We start from the raw sequence: 20,653 nt of genomic DNA, 5'->3' as shown, positions 1-20,653 counted from the left end.
AATCATCACTGCCTCTGACTGCAGGCCCCGCTGTCTGATGCGACCCCCTCCCCACCGGCCTCTGCAGCAAGTGACCGCTTGTACACACAGCACGATGAGCAGATATATATCGCAATTGGCTGTGCTGCACAGCCGACATGATATGTCTGTGAATGACGTCGTTCACAGACATATCGCCTGTTTACACTTGCCGATGTGCACACGGTATATCGGCCGTTCAATTGACCGGCTGATATGTCGGCCAGTGTGTACCCAGCATCACTCACACCATCTTTATCTGAAAATGTCAGATGTGATTTGAAAGTTAACATTTTGCAGATGTTTAATATTCTCTCTCATTTTATATTACACTAAGATCAAACCTAAATTAATCGCAGTTGTTGTTATCCAAAATACAGTATTCTAGTTATGTAACATTCTAGTAACCAAGCAATATAGCACATTCATTGTGCACAGAAACAGAACATTGTTAAATCTTAAATTGCATTTAATGGGGCTGAACAGCAGCAATGTTTGATAATTAAAATATAGGATAGAAAAATTCCATACAGTGATATTATGTAAAACAGAAGTGAACTTTTTCATGAAACTCTGTTTGCCAGGGAGATGCAGGAAGAAGGTACAAATATTCAACCCTACCCCCAAACCCCCACCACCTTCTTGAAGATAGTTGTGCATGGCTCTGTTCAAAGCACATTTCTTACCTATTAATTTTTATATGGAAATATATTTTCGGAATGTATACCGGCGGATGAAATACCGATGCCGGAAGGCCGGCAGATGAATATCCCAACTGAGGTGAGTATATGCCCTAATCCACCCCTAACCCTCCCTTAGGGGTGCCTAACCTCCTCTAGTGCCTAACCCTAATCTACCCCAGGGGCAGGGGAGCGGGTACAATTTACCCGTGCCTGGGCTTCCAGAGGGGCCCGGGTCTGGTGCCACCCCCCCTCTCCCTTCCTCCCTTGCAGCAGCCGACGCAGTGGGAGATTGCTCGCAGCCACAGCAATCTCCTATGCCTGAGAGGGGGAGCAATCACCCTGATCATGCCCCCCCTCGGCTTTGCGCCGGGCTGAGGGGCTCACAGCGCCCCCTCCCCGGCACGCAGCCCCACTACGCAGCGCTGCAAAAGAATGTTTTGTGAGATTTTTTCTCAAGGGGGCATGGCCTTGCCTCCCGCGATTAGGCCATGCCCCCTTTACCTGGGCCCAGCAGTGCTCTCTACGCCCCTGCCCAGGGGTGCCTAAACCTAACCCCCCCCCCCCCCGCATCTATGAGCTCCCGATGCTTGGCTTACCTACGTTTGGTATGCCGGGCGTCGGGGATTTTGGCGTGGGGCTAATGATAGGCGTCGGTATTTAGACGCTTATCATTAGTCCTATGCCGGGCTTTCACTGGCGGGAGGCGGATAGTCGAAATGCCTATATTTTCGTCCCATCTGAATAATTTTACCTTTAATAAACAGGTTAAAAGTTTTATATAAAGATGTATAGCACACACAGAACACTGGGCAGAATTCAATCGTTTTAGGGCGCCCGATTTCCCATGATGGGAGATCGCAGGGCGCTATTCAATTGATGGCAATTATGGCGCTGATTGCACCCATAGAAGTCGTGTTTAGCTGCATAAAACAGCTGCACCCGACCAAAGTGCTGGGTGCGATCACGAAAAGTGCCATGTGGGTGCCCAAACGGGTCACTTTTTGCGCATTTTAACTCTCCACCCCCAATGGGTGCGAGCTGAAATGTCGGCGCCGGCAGATCGTGCCAATAGAAGCAACAATTGAATAGCTTCGTCTGGCTCGAAGGTGGGTGCAAACAATTTAATTCTGCCTACTTAATTTTAAAGCTACTCTAGCAGATTAGAATTTTATTTTTACATATGTGAAAAGTCTAACTTCATGGATTAGAATTATATACAGATGTCAAGGTATATAGTAATTATGAACAATATTCTTTTGGTGTGTTGTTTTTTTTAGTATGGGGAATATGTGCAGGATAAAGATTAATGTGCACTGCCACCCAGAGCCAGCACTAGCACTGGGGTGGTCCTGGGTGTTGCCTACATTTCTGTGGGAGGGGCATCCTCAAACTCCAGGCCTGGTTCACTATGGATCGCAATATTGCGATAGCAAGCCACTCCACTGCGATCGCAATGCAAACTCAGCACTACACAAGGACGCCCACTTTACATACGCACATCTGTAATACTTAGCAGAAATGCAAAACCATCGGTACAATCGAGTACCATCGGGCCCATACACACACTTCCATAACCCCTGACCTTACTCAGAAATAGCTAACAGCCAAGCACGCTATGAGACCTCACACTGCGTATGGGATAGCAGTGGATAATTTATGCACGCCCCTGCAACGGAGTGCAAACGCACTGGCACACCCGTGTTTCCACGAGCACCCCCCGTCACACCCACAAACTGTGCGTCCTGTCAGTCTGCGAGGGGTCTGCGTAGTCTCTGTGATCAGTCTCTATTGCAATAGCTAGTGCGAGGTATACACATGCACAGAACACAACAATCTGCCAATTGCGTGCGTATTAGCAACTGCGATCCTTGCTGAATCAGGCCCTCTGTCCTCATTGAGCCCTGTCAGTGCATGTTTTCAAGGTATGCTCATGAATAATTAGTACCACCTGTAGATGTTAGTCAATTGACACACCTGTGCTCCAGTTAGGTGATCAGGAAAACCTGCACTGTTAGCGTTCCATGAGGACCGGGTTTATGAAACACTGCTCTACTCCAGCGACTCAATCCGTGGTGCGTGGCTGTGACATCAAAGCTAAGCTCAACACTTCCAGTGTCACATTGACATGAAGGAGCAGCAGCCAATAGCTTCACATGTAAGAGGCTGCTGGCTGCTTCTTCATGTCAGTCGGAGCCGTAACTAGACTTTTTGGTGCCGTGTGCCAGAAAGAGCATTGGTGCCCCCCTCATTTTTCAAAGGGACATAATGCACCCAAAAAAGGGTAATGGCCTGATGGTGAAGGGTCAGGGAAGAGATAGGGGAGGCCAGGAGATGCTGGGGATGAAATAAGAGGAAGCTACAAGTGAGAATGATAATAAACTGAAAATTGACAGGCCCAAACAGCGCCCCCTGATCTGTGGTGCCCTGTGCGATGGCACCGGCCGCACTACCCTAGCTACGGCCCTGCAGAACACAGACGTTGAGATATTCCTCCAATTTTTTTTCCCCAAGCTGGTGGAAGGTGGTTTATCTACAGATCCATTTACTAATTGATGAAACTGGATTGCTGCTGTTATCTGGCAGTGGGCATATGCCAAAAGACTCTAATATGCGGACTATTTATTTGGTGGTTTTATGCCTGCTTTGTATGTGTGTTTTAGGCAGGGCTCCCATGTTCTAGAAATATATCCTTAACCAATCTTACCCTAGCTACGGCCCTGATGTCAGTGACTGCACCCGATGTGCTATAGATACATGAAAAAAATATAACAAAATGCACTTTTAATGGAGCATACACACGGTCAGATTTGTCAGACTTGTCAGATTTGTCAGATGAACGATTAAACGATTTGAACGATTTTACCAAAGTTTTGAACGATTGAACGATTTTTGACTGCATTAAAATGAATGGAATCGTCCAAGTCTGACTGCAAACACATCAGATGTCAGAAATCGTTATCTGACCATCGGGAACGCGCATCGTTGATCGTCCATCGTTCAGGCATGTCAGATATGAACGATTTTCCTTCAGATATGAACGACTGAATGATTTTTAAATCGTTATCGTTCATATCTGAAGGAAAAATCTGATCGTGTGTATGCACCTTTATACAGATTAACAAAACTACATGTAATTATGCAGAAACATGGTGGCAATGATGGTCTGTACCCAGCCTCTGTCAAATATTTTATTGACTGTGGAGCAATAAAACTATATTCACATTCATTGCCCGCTGCTGGAAACATAGTATAGGCACAACTTCCTCCGTGACCTCATTTATCGAACATCATCAGATTTCAAATACTAAGCGCCAAACCCAACAAACAAAACGTGACCTGTATGGATTGTAGTTTGATACAAAGTCTATGGGCATTTTAGATTAGTTTAATGAAGGTGTAGCTCTTATTTTATAATTCAGTTATTTAAGTTTTATATGACCTTATTTTATTGCACTGTAACTTTGTCTATGACAATACAATAGCGCCCTCTATGGGAAGAAAGCAGCAGGGTAAAGGAGATTATAGCTGAATACTTCATTTCATTCTCCTATGACTGCTCAATGTACAACTCAGGATGAAGCATTACCTGCTCTGACAAGAATCATTAAACTGCCCTCTTAAGCTGATGAAATTATGGAGGGAAATCCGCTAACAGCTAAACGGATAATCAGCCGTGTCTTTCTAGAGATAAAAAATGAGCCGTTTTTAACACTATATGAGTAGGACCAAGGATATTTTTAGTTTCCATTTCCCAGAGAGCAGAAGCTGAATTCTTTCTGATTTATCACAACCCTAACATGATACACAATGGAAAAATCATCTGCCAGCAGCTATTACTGATCTATTCATTTATTCTGCCTGAATCGTGTTAGGAATCTGGTAACTTAAAGAAAAATAGGACGGCAGAGAATTGTTAAAGACTCTTGTTAAGGACAGACAGAAAGATATATAATAGCGAGAGAATAGGAAGACCTGAACCTTGTGTGATATCAGTAATTATATAATAGATTGCTGATTCATTGTCATTTCAATTGAATTCCCTCCAGACAAATACACAGATCACTAAACCTTCCACATTATATAAATTGGGAAAGGTAAGGTAACACTTATTTTTATAGGCAGCAATCGGGTATAACTTGGCGATTGTTTTTGCAAATTATGCTGCAGTGATCACAGTATTGTCAATAGCTGTTTTTTTTTGTTTTGTTTTTTTTTTAAATTCAAAAATAATTGCTACAAAATATTTAATGAAAAAAATATAGTGTGTGCTCAGCCTATGGGGGAGATGTATCAAACCTTTGACAGAGAGAAAATATGAGATATGGTAAGAACTTACCCTTGTTATCTCTATTTCTACGAAGTCCATAGGGTTCCACAGGATACCTTGGGGTATAGGCGATGGCGGCAGACATCCAGGCACCACAGAGTTAAAAACTTCTCCATCCTCCCAGGGTGCACTGGGGTCCCTCTCCTATACCCCGCCCCCGAGCCTCAGGCACTCAGTTTCATCACAAGCCATAGGCCGAATAAGGATAAAGAGAGAGAAGAAAGTCTGGAACACACAAGAATCACATTCTCACCAGATGGAGACTGAAAAACTGGTGACCAGAATCACAGCCCATCTGCAGTACAGGTGCGACAGGGCGGGAGTCCTGTGGAACCCTATGGACTTTGTAGAAATAGAGATAACAAGGGTAAGTTCTTACCATATCTCATATTTTCTACTTCAGGGTCCATAGGGTATCCACAGGATACCTTGGGAATGTCCCAAAGCAGTATCCTTCAAGGGTGGGGACGCTCCTGTGCTGAGAGGAGAATCCGTCGCCCGAAGGAAGCATCCTGAGAGGCGTAGGTATCAAAAGTATAATACCGTACGAAAGTATGGACAGATGACCACGTGGCCGCCTTACAAAGCTGAACAGCTGAGGCACCACATCAAGCTGCCCACGAAGGACCCACAGACCTAGTGGAATGAGCCTTAACAGAAGATGGAACAGGAATACCCTTGTGAGCAAAAGCTTCAGAGATAGCCAGTCGAATCCATCCTGCCAATGTTTCTTTAGTGGCAGGCCAACCTCTTTTGTGGAAGCCATAAAGGACAAACAAAGAGTCTGACTTCCAATAGACAGAAGTGCGGTCCACATAGGTTTTCAAGGCCCGCACCACATCCAAGGTGGCCTCACCACCCGAAAGGTCCGGTGAAGTAAACGATGGTACAATAATTTCCTCGTTGATATGGAAACTAAATACCACCTTTGGAAGAAACCCAGGACGAGTGCGCAGCACAGCCCTGTTTCTATGAAAAATTAGAAATGGAGATCTACATGAGAGAGCTCCCAATTCCGAAACCCTTCTGGCCGAAGCAATAGCCAGAAGGAATACAGTCTTAATGGTTAGCCATTTCAAATCCACTGAGCCCAGTGGTTCAAATGGCGGACCTTGAAGAGTCTTCAAGACCACAGCCAGATTCCATGGTGCCACAGGTGGAACAAAGGGAGGCTGAATAAGAAGCACCCTTTGCATAAAGGTGCAGACATCAGGAAGAATAGCAATCCTACGATGAAACCACACTGAAAGTGCAGACACCTGTACCTTCAGGGAAGCTAGGCGAAGACCCTGGTCTAAACCCGCCTGTAGGAAGGCCAGAACCCTGGACAATCTGAACACCTGAGGAGCATAACCTCTAGTGTGACACCACTGGAAGAAAGCCCGCCACACTCTATGGTAGATGTTGGCAGATGAAGGCTTCCGAGCTCTCAGCATGGTGTTGACCACCGAACTGGAGAAACTTCTGGACCTCAAGAGGGCAGTCTCAATTACCAAGCCGTCAAAGACAGCCGACTCAGGTCCGGATGAAGGCAAGGACCCTGAGATAGCAGGTCCTGACGTTGAGGCAACAACAGCGGAGTGTCCACTGAGAGACTCTGAAGATCCGTGTACCAGTGCCGCCTGGGCCATGGTGGAGCAATCCGCAGTAGCGTGCCGCCTTCTTGCTTGAATTTGCATATCACTCGAGGAAGAAGGGAGAACGGAGGGAAGAGGTACGCATACTGGAAGGTCCACTTGACCACCAGAGCGTCCACTAGACAAGCCTTTGTGTCTCTTGTTCTTGACCCGAACATTGGCAGTTTGTTGTTGTGTCATGAGGCCATGAGATCCATCTCTGGAAGGTCCCACTTGTTCACCAGTAGCTGACACACCTCCTGGTGAAGAGATCACTCTCCTGGATGCACGTCTTGATGGCTGAGAAAGTCTGCTTCCCAGTTGAGAACTCCTGGTATGAACACTGCTGATATTGCGGCGAGATGCTTTTCTGCCCATACTAGAATGCGGGACACCTCTGTCAGAGCCGCCTGACTGTGAGTCCCTCCTTGGTGGTTTATGTATGCCACCGTGGTGGCGTTGTCCGACTGTACCTGCACAGGTTTACCCTGCAGGACCTGTCTTGCTTGCTGGAGAGCCTTGAATACTGCCCGCGGTTCCAATATGTTTATTCCAGTCTGCATTCCAAAAGGGGCGCCCCTTGTTCAGGTGAGGCGTCTGTAGCCACCAGGCCAGAGATAATCGCACCTCCGGGGAAAGCACCATAGTCTGTGTCTTTATCCTTTGGGGCGACCCATTCCATCCGGAGAGGATCAGCTTCTGTAGAGGTCTTGAGTGAAACTGGGCAAACTCCACCATGTCGAACATAGATACCATGGATCCCAGTAACCTCATTGCTGAGTGAATAGACACCCGGCGACTCTGCAGGCAAAGAGGGACCTTTGCCTGTAACGCAGAGATCTTTTCTCCCGTCACCAGGATCCTCTGATGTTGGGAATCCAACAGAGCTCCTAGATGGAGCATCCTCTGTGATGGTACCAGGGAGGACCAATTTATCAGCCAGCCGGGAGACTGCAATACAGAGACTGTTAGTTGCAGATGGCGCTGAAGTTTCTCTGAGGACTACGCCAGTAACAGGAGATCATCCAGATAAGGTAACAGGTGGACTCCCTGCAACCGCAGGTGGGCTGCCATGATGGCCATAACTTTGGTGAACACCCGAGGTGCTATAGCCAGACTGAAGGGCAGAGCCTGAAACTGGAAGTTATCCTTGACCACTGCAAATCTGAGGAAGCACTGGTGTGCTGGGACAACAGGGATATGCAGGTAAGCATCCTAAATATCCAGCGACACCATGAAATCCCCAGGTTCCATTGCTAAAATAATGGAACGCAGGGTCTCCATCCTGAACCGAGGAACCCTCAGAAATTTGTTGAGGGATTTGAGGTTGAGTATTGGCCGGTAGGACCCATTGGGTTTCTGCACCAGAAAAAGATTGGAGTAATACCCCAATCCCTTCTGAGACAAAGGAACTGGCACTATAACTCCATTCTGGAGCATCGAGTGCATTACCTTCCTGAGTTCCCAGGCCTTGTCCTGATTGGACGGAAGGCCCATGGTGAAAAACCGGCTGGGAGGCCTCCTGCGGAGAGAGGGCGTACCCCTGAGAGACCACTTCTCTGACCCATGTGTCTGAAGTGGTCAGACACCAGCTTTGGGCGAATTTCTGAAGTCTGCCTCCCACTTTGAGGTCCCCCAAAGAGAGGCCCGTCCCGTCAGGTCGAAGGTTTGTCATCGGACTTGGGAGTGGGATGTCTGGTACTCCAGGCCTGCTTCCTGGGCTTTGCAGGTTTCTTGGCGGCAGTCCTCCTAGGAAAGGACTGTACCCTGGGTCTGTTCTGCGTTCTGTAGGGCCGAAAGGACGAAGAACCCGCTCCTGATGGGACAGTAGTGGAAGACAGACACGCAGACTTAGATGCTGCTGAAGTATCCACAATTTTGTCTAGATCAGGGCCAAACAGCACTTCTCCATTGAAGGGTAACCCCTCCAAACCCTTTTTGGAATCATCATCCGCCTTCCAAGAACGCAGCCACAGGATACGACGAGCCGCCACTGCTGCCGAGGAGAACTTGGACGCCATGAGGCCCATATTTAAAGCTGCCTCATTAATGAAGGTAGCTGAGTCCCTTAAATTACCCACCAACTCCACCTGTTCAGGTGACGAGTCTGGGTCCAGGGATGCCTCCAAGATATCAGCCCAGTGCTCCATAGCTCTTGCCACCCATCACACGGCCAAAGCCGATCTGACATGCCTCCTGCAAGGGAATAAATCATTTTCAAACATATTTCTACCCTGCGATCGGTTGGATCCTTTAAGGAGGACATAGAGGGCATAGGCAACGTAGCACTCTTTACTAGACATGTGAATCCACTTGTGGCGGGTTATCCCATTTTGCAAAATAATTATCTGCAAAAGGGTATGCCACCGCAAACCGTCTAGGGGGCTGGTAACGCTTACCCGGCGTTTTCCATGCCTCCTCTAAATGATCCACTAGCTGATCAGATAGGGGAAACACCGTAGCATCACTTTTAATATCCTTGAAAAAGGCACATTTTGATTTAGCTACATGAGGAGCATCATCCTCAATAACCAAGGCCGTGCGCACCGCACGTATGAGCCATCATCTGTCGTCACAGCATCCTGATCTTGATGAGGTTGCAGCTGACGCTTCTGCGCCCGCACAGACGACTAGCCCTGGAACACCTCTGACAGCTGTTGTACTGAGGTAGACAGTGAATTAGCCCACGCAGGTTCATGGATGACCTGAGGGCGACAATGGGAAACTCTGAGGTACTATTAACTGTGTAGGAAACCCCTGCATAGGGGACGACACCATAGACTGCTGTGAGACCCCCATCTGGGGACACGCAGGGGTTGTCGTTAACTGGCCCACCAGGATAGTAAGTGCCGTAACAAAACAAGCCCATGGTAGCTCCTGCACAGGTGTAGTGACAGAAGACGTCCGTGCCAACCGCAGGCACGCCTTACATAATCCATCAGAGTTATCATCACCCTCTGCCAATGGTACCTTGCATACAGTACACTTAGGCGTAATGGGGAAATCATGCTCACTGTCAGACATAATGTGTGTGACCCGGAGCTGTATGTGACCACTGCACTTCACAACAAGTTGTATAGTGAGGTATAAATCCCCCTTGCAACACCGCACCTCAAGGGCTTGTTAGCAGAGAATAAGAAAGGGATAGGGAAAATAGCTGACAGTACGTGAAAGTAACAGACAGCAGGGCTAGCACAAAGTCACATACAATGCAGAATACAGAAAATCCTGCAGTATCTGCGCTTCATCAACTAACCAGACCTCAGCCTGGTAGGAAACAGCGCAGCATACACTGACCTTGCATCGGGGGAGAGGTATGCAGGGGGACCCAGACCACGATGCCCGCGTTAACAGCTTCCAGCAGCGTTTGCCAAATGTATTAAAAAATGGCCACCGAGGAGCAGAGGGAGGGCTGGCCCGGGGGCGGAGTGCATGCAGATGCCTAACCACCTTGTGGAGAGGCTGTGTGCAGCCTGGGAGGCGCCGGCTGCTTAGCAGGGAAAGCGCGCTCCCCTGGCATGCATTTAACCCCTGGGACGCTGGACACTTACTGTTTCTGTCCAGTCCTCAGTCCCAGGGGGGTAGTGGAAAGTGCTGGGATCAGTAGCCTGGTTCCACACTGCAGCCCGCCCCCAGGGAGCCCCCTGCCTGGGGACTAAGGACTGTGCTATTCGGCTGGGACCCACCGGGGGACCTTGCCGCTTACCTGAACCCCCGTAAATCCGGCCACAGTCCGGGCAACCGGGGCCACCGCTAGTTGTGACCCCAGTCATCCACCAGCATCCCCGGATCAGTACCGGCGTTCTGGTACCAGCGGGGTGTAGGACCGACGACATGGACATCAGTACAGACTGTCCATGTTGTCTGCTCATTAGATGTGCAGCCACAGCTGCATTGAAGAACTTCAGGGGCTGTGCAGACCCCCACTCTGTACGGTGCATCCGACTTCGGCCAGGCAGCGACGAAAACTGAGTGCCTGAGGCTCGGGGGCGGGGTATAGGAGAGGGACCCCAGTGCATCCTGGGAGGATGGAGAATTTTTTAACTCTGTGGTGCCTGGATGTCTGCCGCCATCACATATACCCCAAGGTATCCTGTGGATACCCTATGGACCCTGAAGTAGAAAGTCGAGAATTTGCCCATACCAATCAATCCGCTCCTGTAATGTTATAGAAGGTGCTAGATCACACTTGTCTACTCTCTTGTAAAGGTCTTGAGGCTCCTGAATCGTGTAATCTAAGCCCTGCCCCCTGCTTTATTATTTAGTCGGTTTTGACATCGTATAGTGGTGCCGGGGCTGTGATGATGCGATTGCACTACCATGCCCGCACACCGCCAACTAGCCATAAAGTCGGCAAGCACGTGCTAGATGAATGGTAGCTAGAAACTGGTTGGGCAACTTTTCTACTTTCTCTCTCTAAGGCAGTGTCGCACTGGGGCATGAAGGGCCCACCATGGAATGTAGTGGTAGGTGTCCAAGCTTAAGGATTGTTTGTGACAGCCATGATAGGAGGTGTGGCCAGCAGGACATGCAAAGAACAGGGCCCCTTTCTAAGGAGGGGACTGTATGACAGTGTGTTAGGACTGCCCACTTTGAGTGGCAATAGAGCTAGGATTGGTGTAAACAAACAAGGCACCCAAGTTCATCCATGGTCCTGCTCTTCCAAGTTACTGACCCTCCAGTAGGGTAACACTGTATCATTTCAGTGCACAGTCTGAAACCTGACCTCCTCAGACAGTGGGGCCCACTGAAGATTTCCCCTGTACACCTTTGGGCCAGTCCAACCCTGCTCTAAGATATTATACATCAATCCCTGTGTGAACATTAAAGAGTATACGGCATACATAAACTTCTGACCACCCAATTTTAACACTAAGGGGGAGATTCAATTAAGGGCATGGTTAACCCCATAGCTAATTTACACTCTGCCTGATTTAATTAGCAGCAAGAACCTAGAGGATGGCATTTTCCTTGCAGCCTCGGGAGTTGCGCGAAAAAAATCTGTTTATAATTCAGATTCTGCATTTTAAGTGGCGGGTAAATCCATAGATTCCAGAACGTTGCGTGGAATGTATGGATTAGCCACTGTGTGCCCGGAGCATGGAGGAGCTGTGATGCTACGGGCACACAGTGGCTGTATTAAACATGGATAGATCAGATGTTCACTAATTCTAAGTTGGACAGAAAACTGCTCACACACTTGCCTGTTTATCTACTTTGATTGTAGACCACCATTTCTGGTAGGGGAGCCATTCACATGTGTACAAGGATTATATAATCCATATATACTGTATTACGCTATGAATATATTTATTTTTCTTTTTTTTCCTGAGTTATCATTTGACTGGAAAACCCACGAGTGGGGGTACTTTGAGAAAAAGCAGTTGCTTAGAGCGCCCAGTGGATCAATTTGGTGATATTTGTTTCACAAACTGACTTACAGTGTACATTTAGGGGGCCTACCTTCTAAGGGCAGCTTAACCCCCCATAAATTAACATTCATTATTTGGATCAATAGCCGTTGACAAAACCAATTACAATAAAGTCACATTCAACAGGATGCTGTTCTGGTGATGACTGTCCTATTAAAACCTCCCTCACTGCTTGATTATTACAGTGGTAAAGGAGGTGTTTGTATTGCAGATATGCAGGGTCCCAGCTGCCGGGGAGGGATCTGAATATCCAATCTCTGGTGATGCTATAGCCAGGGAGGCTAGAGCGATCCATGATTTTGGATTAATAAATAGGCCCCTAAGAGTAGGAGTAGAACACTAGAGATGCCAATTTGCATTTCCTCAAATATGCATCTGTACAATGACGTAGATCCCAAGACCAATATGGTAGTTTATCCCTCTCATTAGTGACTGGCAGCATGGCTACAGACTGCGTGGAGCATCCAAAGGATGCTTTGAGCAGCTCTGCATCAGCGATACTGGCTGAACGGCATCCTGCAAGCCTATGGCAGGGGCCGTGGGACAGTGATGGTGCCACCCCAGGACCCTGTACCCTGAGTGATGACACTTCTTGCACACCCTCTCCCTAAGCAGAGCCGGCCCTAGCCAACTTGGTGCCCTAGGCAAAAGTTTGACTGGTGCCCCCTACCCCTACACACTATATATATATATATATATATATATATATATATATATATATATATACATACATACATACATACATACATACATACATACATATGTACACGTACAGAATAATGCCCCTGTAGTGGTGCCCATATACAGTAGTAATACCCCCATAGTAATGCCCTTATAGTAGTGCTCCCATAGTAATGCCCATATGCAGTAGTAATATCCCCATGGTAATGCCACTGTAGTAGTGCCCATATACAGTAGTAATGCCCCTGCAGTGCCACTTAAAAAAAAAAAAAAACACCTTAATCTCCGCTCCTGCATCCGCCGCCATCCTGTCTGCCCGGCTGCTCCTCGGAAACTATAAGAGAGCTGTCATGGAGTTCAGGAGAGAACTCCAGCCTCCGGCTAACGCGGCTCTGCAGGGAAGGAGCCGAGCACCCGTTGGTAATAACATCTAGGTGGGCATCTGGCTCGGAGCCCCCCCTGCAGTGTCGGGCTGGAGGACACTGGCGCTGGGTGCAGCAGTGCCCCCCCCCAGTTGCTGCCCTGCCAGAATGAGCTTCTGTAACAGAAGCTTATTCTGACCTAGCCAAGTGCTGAGCTGCCGATCAGCAGCGACGGGGGCAGCAGCGGCAGGCAGGGGGGTCAGCAGCAGCAGAGCCGTCTGATGCCCCTTGGCATTTTAGTGGTCAGCAGCAGCAGAGCCGTCTGATGCCCCTTGGCATTTTAGTCGCCCCTAGGCATTTGCTTATAATGCCTATGCCTAGGACCCGCTCTGTCCCTACGGCCTCGCCCCCAACACCTTTCTCCTTTATTGCCAGATGTGTTTATTATAGTTTGTAACACTTGTGCCTGCTGAGATGTTATTACAGGATGAATCTTGGTTTAATGTGTTGTTTTAACTTATTACTACTTATATGTGTGACCCTTTTGAAGGTTAGGCATCTACGTTGCCTATCACTGTTACATGCTTCTCATTTCCAACACTAAAAGGAAGTCTATATTGAAAAACAAAGTAGCTTGTGTTCTTATTTGTTTTACAACATATTGGAGTACATAATAGAATTGCTTTTTGTGTGACTATTTAAATGTATTGCAGATGAAAATGAATGTGAGCAAGATAACGGTGGCTGCAGTGAGGTCTGTATCAATCTGAAGAACTCCCACCGCTGTGCGTGTGAAACAGGACGAGTGCTTCGCAGTGATGGAAAAACATGTGAAGGTGACTTATCTTCTCCATGATTTATTTTTATTTATTTATTTAACGTTATTTGTATATCACGCACACATTATGCAGCAATTTCCAGAGAATATTTTCATAATTCTAAGTAATTTATTTGCCATAAGTCTATTAAGTCTAATTGTCTTTCCAGAATGTTTTTGGAATGAGAGCAGGAGAAACAGAGGGGGACACTAAAGAGGGAGAGGAGGAAAGAGGTGGAAATCAGAACCCCAGGCAGCATCAGGGATAACATCTAGTAATGGATAATGCACTTGCCTATTGTGGTTTGAAAAGGGACAAGCCAGTTTGGGGAATAGTTATCAAACCATGGGCCTGATTCAGAGCTGTACGCTATTACACAATAATATGTTTATGCTGCAGGAGGTGTCTTGTGTAAAATAGATGCCTCCTGCTGGCTTCTGTGATTTGTGGCTGCATCCGACATACAAGGTATAAATGAATGGTGATTAGCATATATTAAGTCAGGGTCAGATCTATAATGGGTGCAGGGTGTGCAGTGCACACGGGCCCCTAGGTCCAGGGGGGCCCGCACCACACACCCTGCATATTACTTTAAGCCTATCTCTCCGAGGTCCCGCGCCGAGTGTCAGCACTGTACAAAAAGCCGGAAAAATGGCCGCCGCGGCACACTCTAGTTCCCAGAGTCTACTAATGTTCCAGTGGCTGGCCAGCTGCATTACCTGCCTGCCGGCCGCCGGGTGGGGTGGAGGGGGCACCGGACGGGGAATGCACACCGCCCCCTCCTCTCTAAAGACAGTCCTGTAGTAAGTGCTATAAACGAAAAAATATATTTAAAAAACATATATTAGTACCCTAATCCTAATTGGTATATAAGAAGGCTATAATTCACTAATAAATCAGCTAGGGAGTTATGCTCCTTGCAGGAGACATGGATAAACTTGTAACCACACAGCCGTGCCTCCTCCCACTGAGGAGAGACAGAGACGGAGCTGGCCGGGCCGGTGACTGCAAAATTGACCTGCAGCAGCTGAGAAGCTGTAAGCAGAGTTACTGGGTGCAGGGAGAGGGCCAGTCCCCTGAAACGAGCCCGGGGCCCATAGCAGCTGCACTTCCTGCACCTACTGTAGCTATGCCCTTGGAGGCAGCATCAGATCACTTTGCGTGACCATCAGTCACGTTACTCAGGATGGCTGGTGTTTTCAAGCAGATGAAGCCAGTGAAGCTGCGTGCAAACACGCAGCCACTGGCTTCAGTATGTTTAGAAAACGAGACCAACATGCTCCCATTTTTGGGGACGCTGCCTGACGCCATCCACGCTCTGCCCCCAAACAGCTGCGGCCTGTCAATCGGGCTGCAGTAACTGGGCACTGCAACAGTACATATTCTGCGTATGCCCAGATCTACTAACATTGGACTTGTACACAAAGTCACAAACCATTGTGTTTGTGTACAACTGTGAATCAGGCCCTATGTCCTGAAAACATGCGGAAACAGCTGTTTCTGCATGTTTAAGGCAGAATCCAGTTTCACACTAAGGGGTCTATTTACTAAGCAGTGTTAGGAGACAGAGTGAAAAGTGATAAGGTGCCAGCCAATCAGCTCCCAACTGTCATTTTTCAAACACAGCCTGTGAGATGACAGTTGGGAGCTGATTGGCTGGCACCTTATCACTTTCTTATGACTTTTCACTCTGTCTCCTAACACTGCTTAGTAAATAGACCCCATAGTCTTCTATGGGGACGGCTACTTAACAAACGCTGAAATGCTCAGTGATAAAGAATGTTAATTTTCAGGGCTGAGGAATAAACACTGAAGCTATAAGAGCAGGGACATCTATCTAATGCATAATCGATTTATATTTTGTGCAAAATTCTATTCACCCAAACCACAGAGGTGACAACTCTGTCCACATTAAATCGGTATTTAAACCAGCAAAAGTATTCAAAACTGAGCAAAGTCTTGTGTGTGTTTTCCACATGTAAGTTCCATCTGCAGCCTCTTTTTTTTTTTTTCTTCAAATGTGTCCTAGCTACACCCAAACTGTATAACTGCTAAGGCTGTGCTGGAGGGTGCATGCAGTAATGCTGGGTATACACTACACGATAAATATCAGTGATCCTATAAACGCTCCGATCCGACAGAGCGATTATCCAATCAGTGCGCACCCGTACACACTGAGCACAGTGTGTACTTTCTATTGATCTCTACACTGGGACCGGGATGTCGGGAACGCAGCACACGCTATATTGTCCTCCCGATCTGACCGTTGCAGGAACACTTGAAGCCGTTCATTGGCTTCAAAAGCTCTAACACTCCTGCATACACACTATCCAATCATTGGGTGATCAGCCCAATAATTGGATATTGTGTACCTGGCTTAAGTGAATATTCAACCGTTGCTCTGTGTGAAGGGAGAGACTGTGTGTTAAATAAAGAATTTGTGATGTGAACACTTATTAAATTGTTTATTAAAGATCTTTAGTTTATGCTATATAGCTATTTCAATAAATATATGTAAACTGGAATTGGAAACTTATATAAGTGACATAAATATATATTATGGCCAACCCTTCATAGTTATGAAAACTGTTATTCTTCTTTAACGAGCACATAGGGGCAAATTCAATTAGCCGTGGGGTTTAAAGCTATTTAATTATTAGGCAGTTTGCCGGAGCGGTAAACCCTAACACGCGTTAACCCATAGACTACGGGTTAAGTGCCTGGAATCTATTGGTTACCCCATACGATAATCCCCAGGGAGTACATTTAATGCAGATTTTATTTTCATGCAGCCCCTCTGGTGCTTACCGCGCCAGGTAGCAGCTCTAATATTGAATAGTTCAGGGCAGAATCTAATGTAATTGCATTTTTTCTATATTTTCTCATTGTTGAATCTCTTATTTTGTTTATACTGTTATGATGATGAGATCTGTGATTCCATAACTAGCTCAGTGACATATATCTCCTATTAGACATTGTGGGCTGTCAAAACAATAATGGAGGTTGCAGTCACATCTGTGTGCAGTCTGGTGAAACATTCCAGTGTCAGTGCCCAAGGGGACTTATCTTGTCTGAGGATAACCACACATGTCAAGGTATGTGCATTTACATTGTTCTTTTATTAGTACTCAGATACAAATACCAACTACATCATCTACATATCTTCTCCTGCACACTTGCATGACACAAGAAAAGGCTCTAAGAGGTGTCAGATGTTTAATGCCTATGGGTGAAAACGGGTGAGTATAGTGTCAGTTCATTCTGCACTGTTACAAGTCTACCAGGATTATTAATTAATTATTTATTAACAGTTTCTTATATAGCGCAGCATATTCCATTGCGCTTTAAAATTGGAAACCACATTAATAAAACAAAACTGGGTAGTAACAGACAGAGGTGAGTTTTCAGGAATGTTTGAAGGTTTGGAGACTAGATTGCACGGATTGGGTGCAGCCAGAGGAGCATATCTACCCATTAGCCAATATGGCATTCATCAGGGGCGCCAGCCAAGGGGGGATGCTGTCCGGTGGTGTCACCCCGGCCAGAGGGTAGAAACAGGACAGGACTGCCGTGGCTGGAGTCCCAGGTACGCTCCTGGCTCCTACCGGGGGCAGATGTCCAGGGCCGGATAGCTGCTGGTGCTTGCTAGAAGCTGCCTGGTGCTCTCCAATTCGTGAATCTTCTTTTTTTTTTTTTTTTTGACACAAGGCGTCATGTGCGCTGCATCGCTGCACTGATGAGCCGGCCACAGCCAGAAGATATGGTAAGTATCTGTGTGGGCTGCGGGGGCTGGACGCAGGTGGTGGGGAGCTGGCTTGGCAGACAGAAGGGGGGATGGCTGGGGAGACAGAAGGGGGGATGGCTGGGGAGACAGAAGGGGAGCTGGCTGGGGAGATGTTATAAGTACAGTGAGTAATTATTCATATAGTATGGTAGTATGGGGGAGGGGGCCCCAGTCGATTACTTTGCCAGGGCGCCTGGACCCCTAGATACACCCCTGGGTGCTGCCCAAAAAAATTCCTGTAGCCATGAATGGGAGCAAGTGATGCATGTGAATGAGAGATGCAGATCATGTGCAGAGCGAAGAGGCCGGGTTGGGAGATATTTTGAGATCAATGAAAAGATGTATATTGGTGTGATTTGGTTATAGCCTTATGTGTATGTAAAAGTATTTTATATTGAATACGGTAGAAAACCAGTAACCAGTGGAGGGACTAACAGAGCGGATCAGCAGACGATGAACGTTTGGCAAGGTAGTTCTGCCTCGCAGCTGCATTCAAAATGGATTGTAGTGTCAAGAGTCTGTTTTTTGGGAAGACCAGTAAGGAGACTATTGTAATAGTCAATGGGGGAAATAATGAGTGCATGGATTAGAGTTTTTGCAGGGTCTTGTGTAAGATATGGTTGAATTTTGAATATGTTTTTTAGATGTATATAACATGATTTCGAGATTGAATATTGGTAACAAAGGACAGTTCACAGTCAAGGATGACACCTAGGCAGCGAGCTTGTGGGGTGGGGCTGACTGTGGAGTTATCAACAGTGATAGAGATTTCAGGTGGGTAACTACTATTGGCCGGTGGAAATATAATCAATTCTGGTTTGGAAATGTTAAGTTTCAGGTGGCGAGATGACATACAAGATGAAATGGTAGAAAGGCATTCAATGACATGGACCAATACAGATGGTGGCAAATCTGGGGAGGATAAGTAGATTTGAGTATCGTCCGCGTACAGATGATACTGAAATTCAAAAGAGCCGATTAGTCTGCCAAGAGATGTGGTTAGATTGAGAAAAGCAGAGGACCTATAAAGATGAGTGACAGGGTGGGGCTTAGGTCCTGGGGGTCTACTCATTATCGGGGGGTCAGACGGCCCCCCGATGATTGTGTCCACCTTGCCGTGGGTGATGCTTATCACCGGAGCAATTCCGCATTGTACCGGCGCGAGGACAGCTGCTCGCACAGCGCATCCCCGGAACTCCTTATTATAGGAAGGAGCGGGGGCTCCCACAACGGGAACCAGTCAAGATGCCGGACATCAGGATGCCGACTCCGGAATCCCGATGCCCATCAGAATGCCGTCTCCCGCATCAAGAAAGGGATCAAGATACCGACATCAGCATCCCGAGCGCTGGCATCCCGAAGGTAAGTATGTGGGTTAGGCCGGGGATGGGGAGGTTAGGTTTAGGGACCTGCCTGGGTGGGTTAGGGTAAGGCACCAACCGAGTAGGGATAGGGTTATGCTGCGGGGAGGGGGGTTAGGGTTAGACACCACAGGGGGGAGGTTAGGGCTAGGTACTGCCCAGGGATGGTTAGGTTTAGGGTGCAGGAAGGGGGGGATTAGGTTTAGGCACCAACGGGGGAGGGTTAGGCGGGGAAGAGGGGGAGGATTAGGCTACTTACTGGCCCCGTTGGGATGTTCACCATTGGCATGCCACTGTCAGTCTTCTGACCGCTGACATCACGTCCGCTGGTAAGTCATACCAACTCCCCCACAACAAGTGCCATCTGGAGATGGTGTTTGTTCTCGCAGCAAATGCCGAAAACTAAAGTTTTCGAGGTTTGCTGAATATCAGGTGGTCCTATCGGTCCCCTGATAATTAATGGCCCGTTATATAAAATATGCAGAAACTAGCGTCTCCGGGCCATTAAGTGATGATGAATTTACCCCCTAATGAGGTAACTACAATCTTTTAGACGGAATTTAGTTTCACCCATGATAAAAGGGAAGCCTGTAACATTCACAAATGTGTAAACCGAAGTCTGACTGGTACAAAAAAGGCAAAGATTTTTTTTAAAGAAAAATGAAAGCAAGGGTCAAGTCATTTTATGGAGCTCGAATGGCCATATACCCCTCCGCACTGTATGGAGTGGCCATGTTATCTAATCTTAATGATCTTGTGTAACGCACAAAGCACTGGTGCACCTACAGCATTGTTTGGCAGGCTCACCATTGTTCTGCATCTGTTGGGGTGTGCAGCCATTTTCTCTCCGCTAAAGAACTTGATATTTGTATCATATCTGAGTTGGCTGAAATTGTGTCTAGTCTAATGCTTTGGATAGCAAGCAGTTGCAGTTAGAGGAAGAGGCACATACATTTAAGCCATTAATGGGTTTAAAACTGTGCAGTATTTGAGTAGAACAGTAGGTTTTGCTCTTAGTCTTAAGTGGTTAAAAGTTGAATTTTGATGCGACATATAGGGCCATTACAAGGTTTATAGGCCCATTAGGCAAAGCGTCACCATACCACCCCTGCCCTCCCATTTCCTCTTTCTAACACCTCACATGCAGACTTCACATTTTAAAATATACTTAATTCTGTGTCTATTTAAAAAAGGGAAAAAAATAGCTCCTCAATGCTCTGTTCTTGGCAATACTGGGCCTGATTCATTAGCGATCGCCACTGCGATTATGCGCGCAATCGGCCAACTGTTGCCTTCTGCGCATGCATCACAGTGCGTGAAGACTCGACTGCGATCGCAGTGACTACACAGACCATCGCAGAGTGATTGACAGGAAGGGAGTGTTTGGGGGTGGTGACGGGCTAGTGCATTTGAACGCCATTACAGGGGCATGCATAACTTAGCCACTGTTATGCTATAAGCAGCTTGGGCTTTCACTGCGTGCGATGAGATTAGCAATTCCTGAGTACGGTCAGACCTTGTGCAAGTGTGCTTGACGCTACGATTGTACTCAATGTTCCCGATTGTTTTGC

The 20,653-nt window shown here is 47.2% G+C and overlaps 1 protein-coding gene across 1 annotated transcript in view; it reads left to right on the top strand.

Annotated features, from left to right (window-relative positions):
- OIT3 (oncoprotein induced transcript 3) overlaps window positions 1–20,653 on the top strand; it is a 43,618-nt gene that overhangs the window by 10,012 nt on the left and 12,953 nt on the right. Inside the window, exons 4-5 of the mRNA XM_088473743.1 lie at window positions 13,833–13,955; window positions 16,910–17,032. Coding sequence (XP_088329869.1) covers window positions 13,833–13,955; window positions 16,910–17,032 — 246 coding nt within the window. The remainder of the gene's footprint in view (window positions 1–13,832; window positions 13,956–16,909; window positions 17,033–20,653) is intronic.

The sequence above is a fragment of the Taudactylus pleione genome, unplaced genomic scaffold, assembly GCF_031769625.1.
Source record: "Taudactylus pleione unplaced genomic scaffold, aTauple2 ptg000016l, whole genome shotgun sequence".
In the NCBI taxonomy this organism is placed as follows: Eukaryota; Metazoa; Chordata; class Amphibia; order Anura; family Myobatrachidae; genus Taudactylus; species Taudactylus pleione.
Note: the sequence above shows the minus strand (reverse complement) of the source record. Positions and strands in the feature narration are given on the sequence as shown.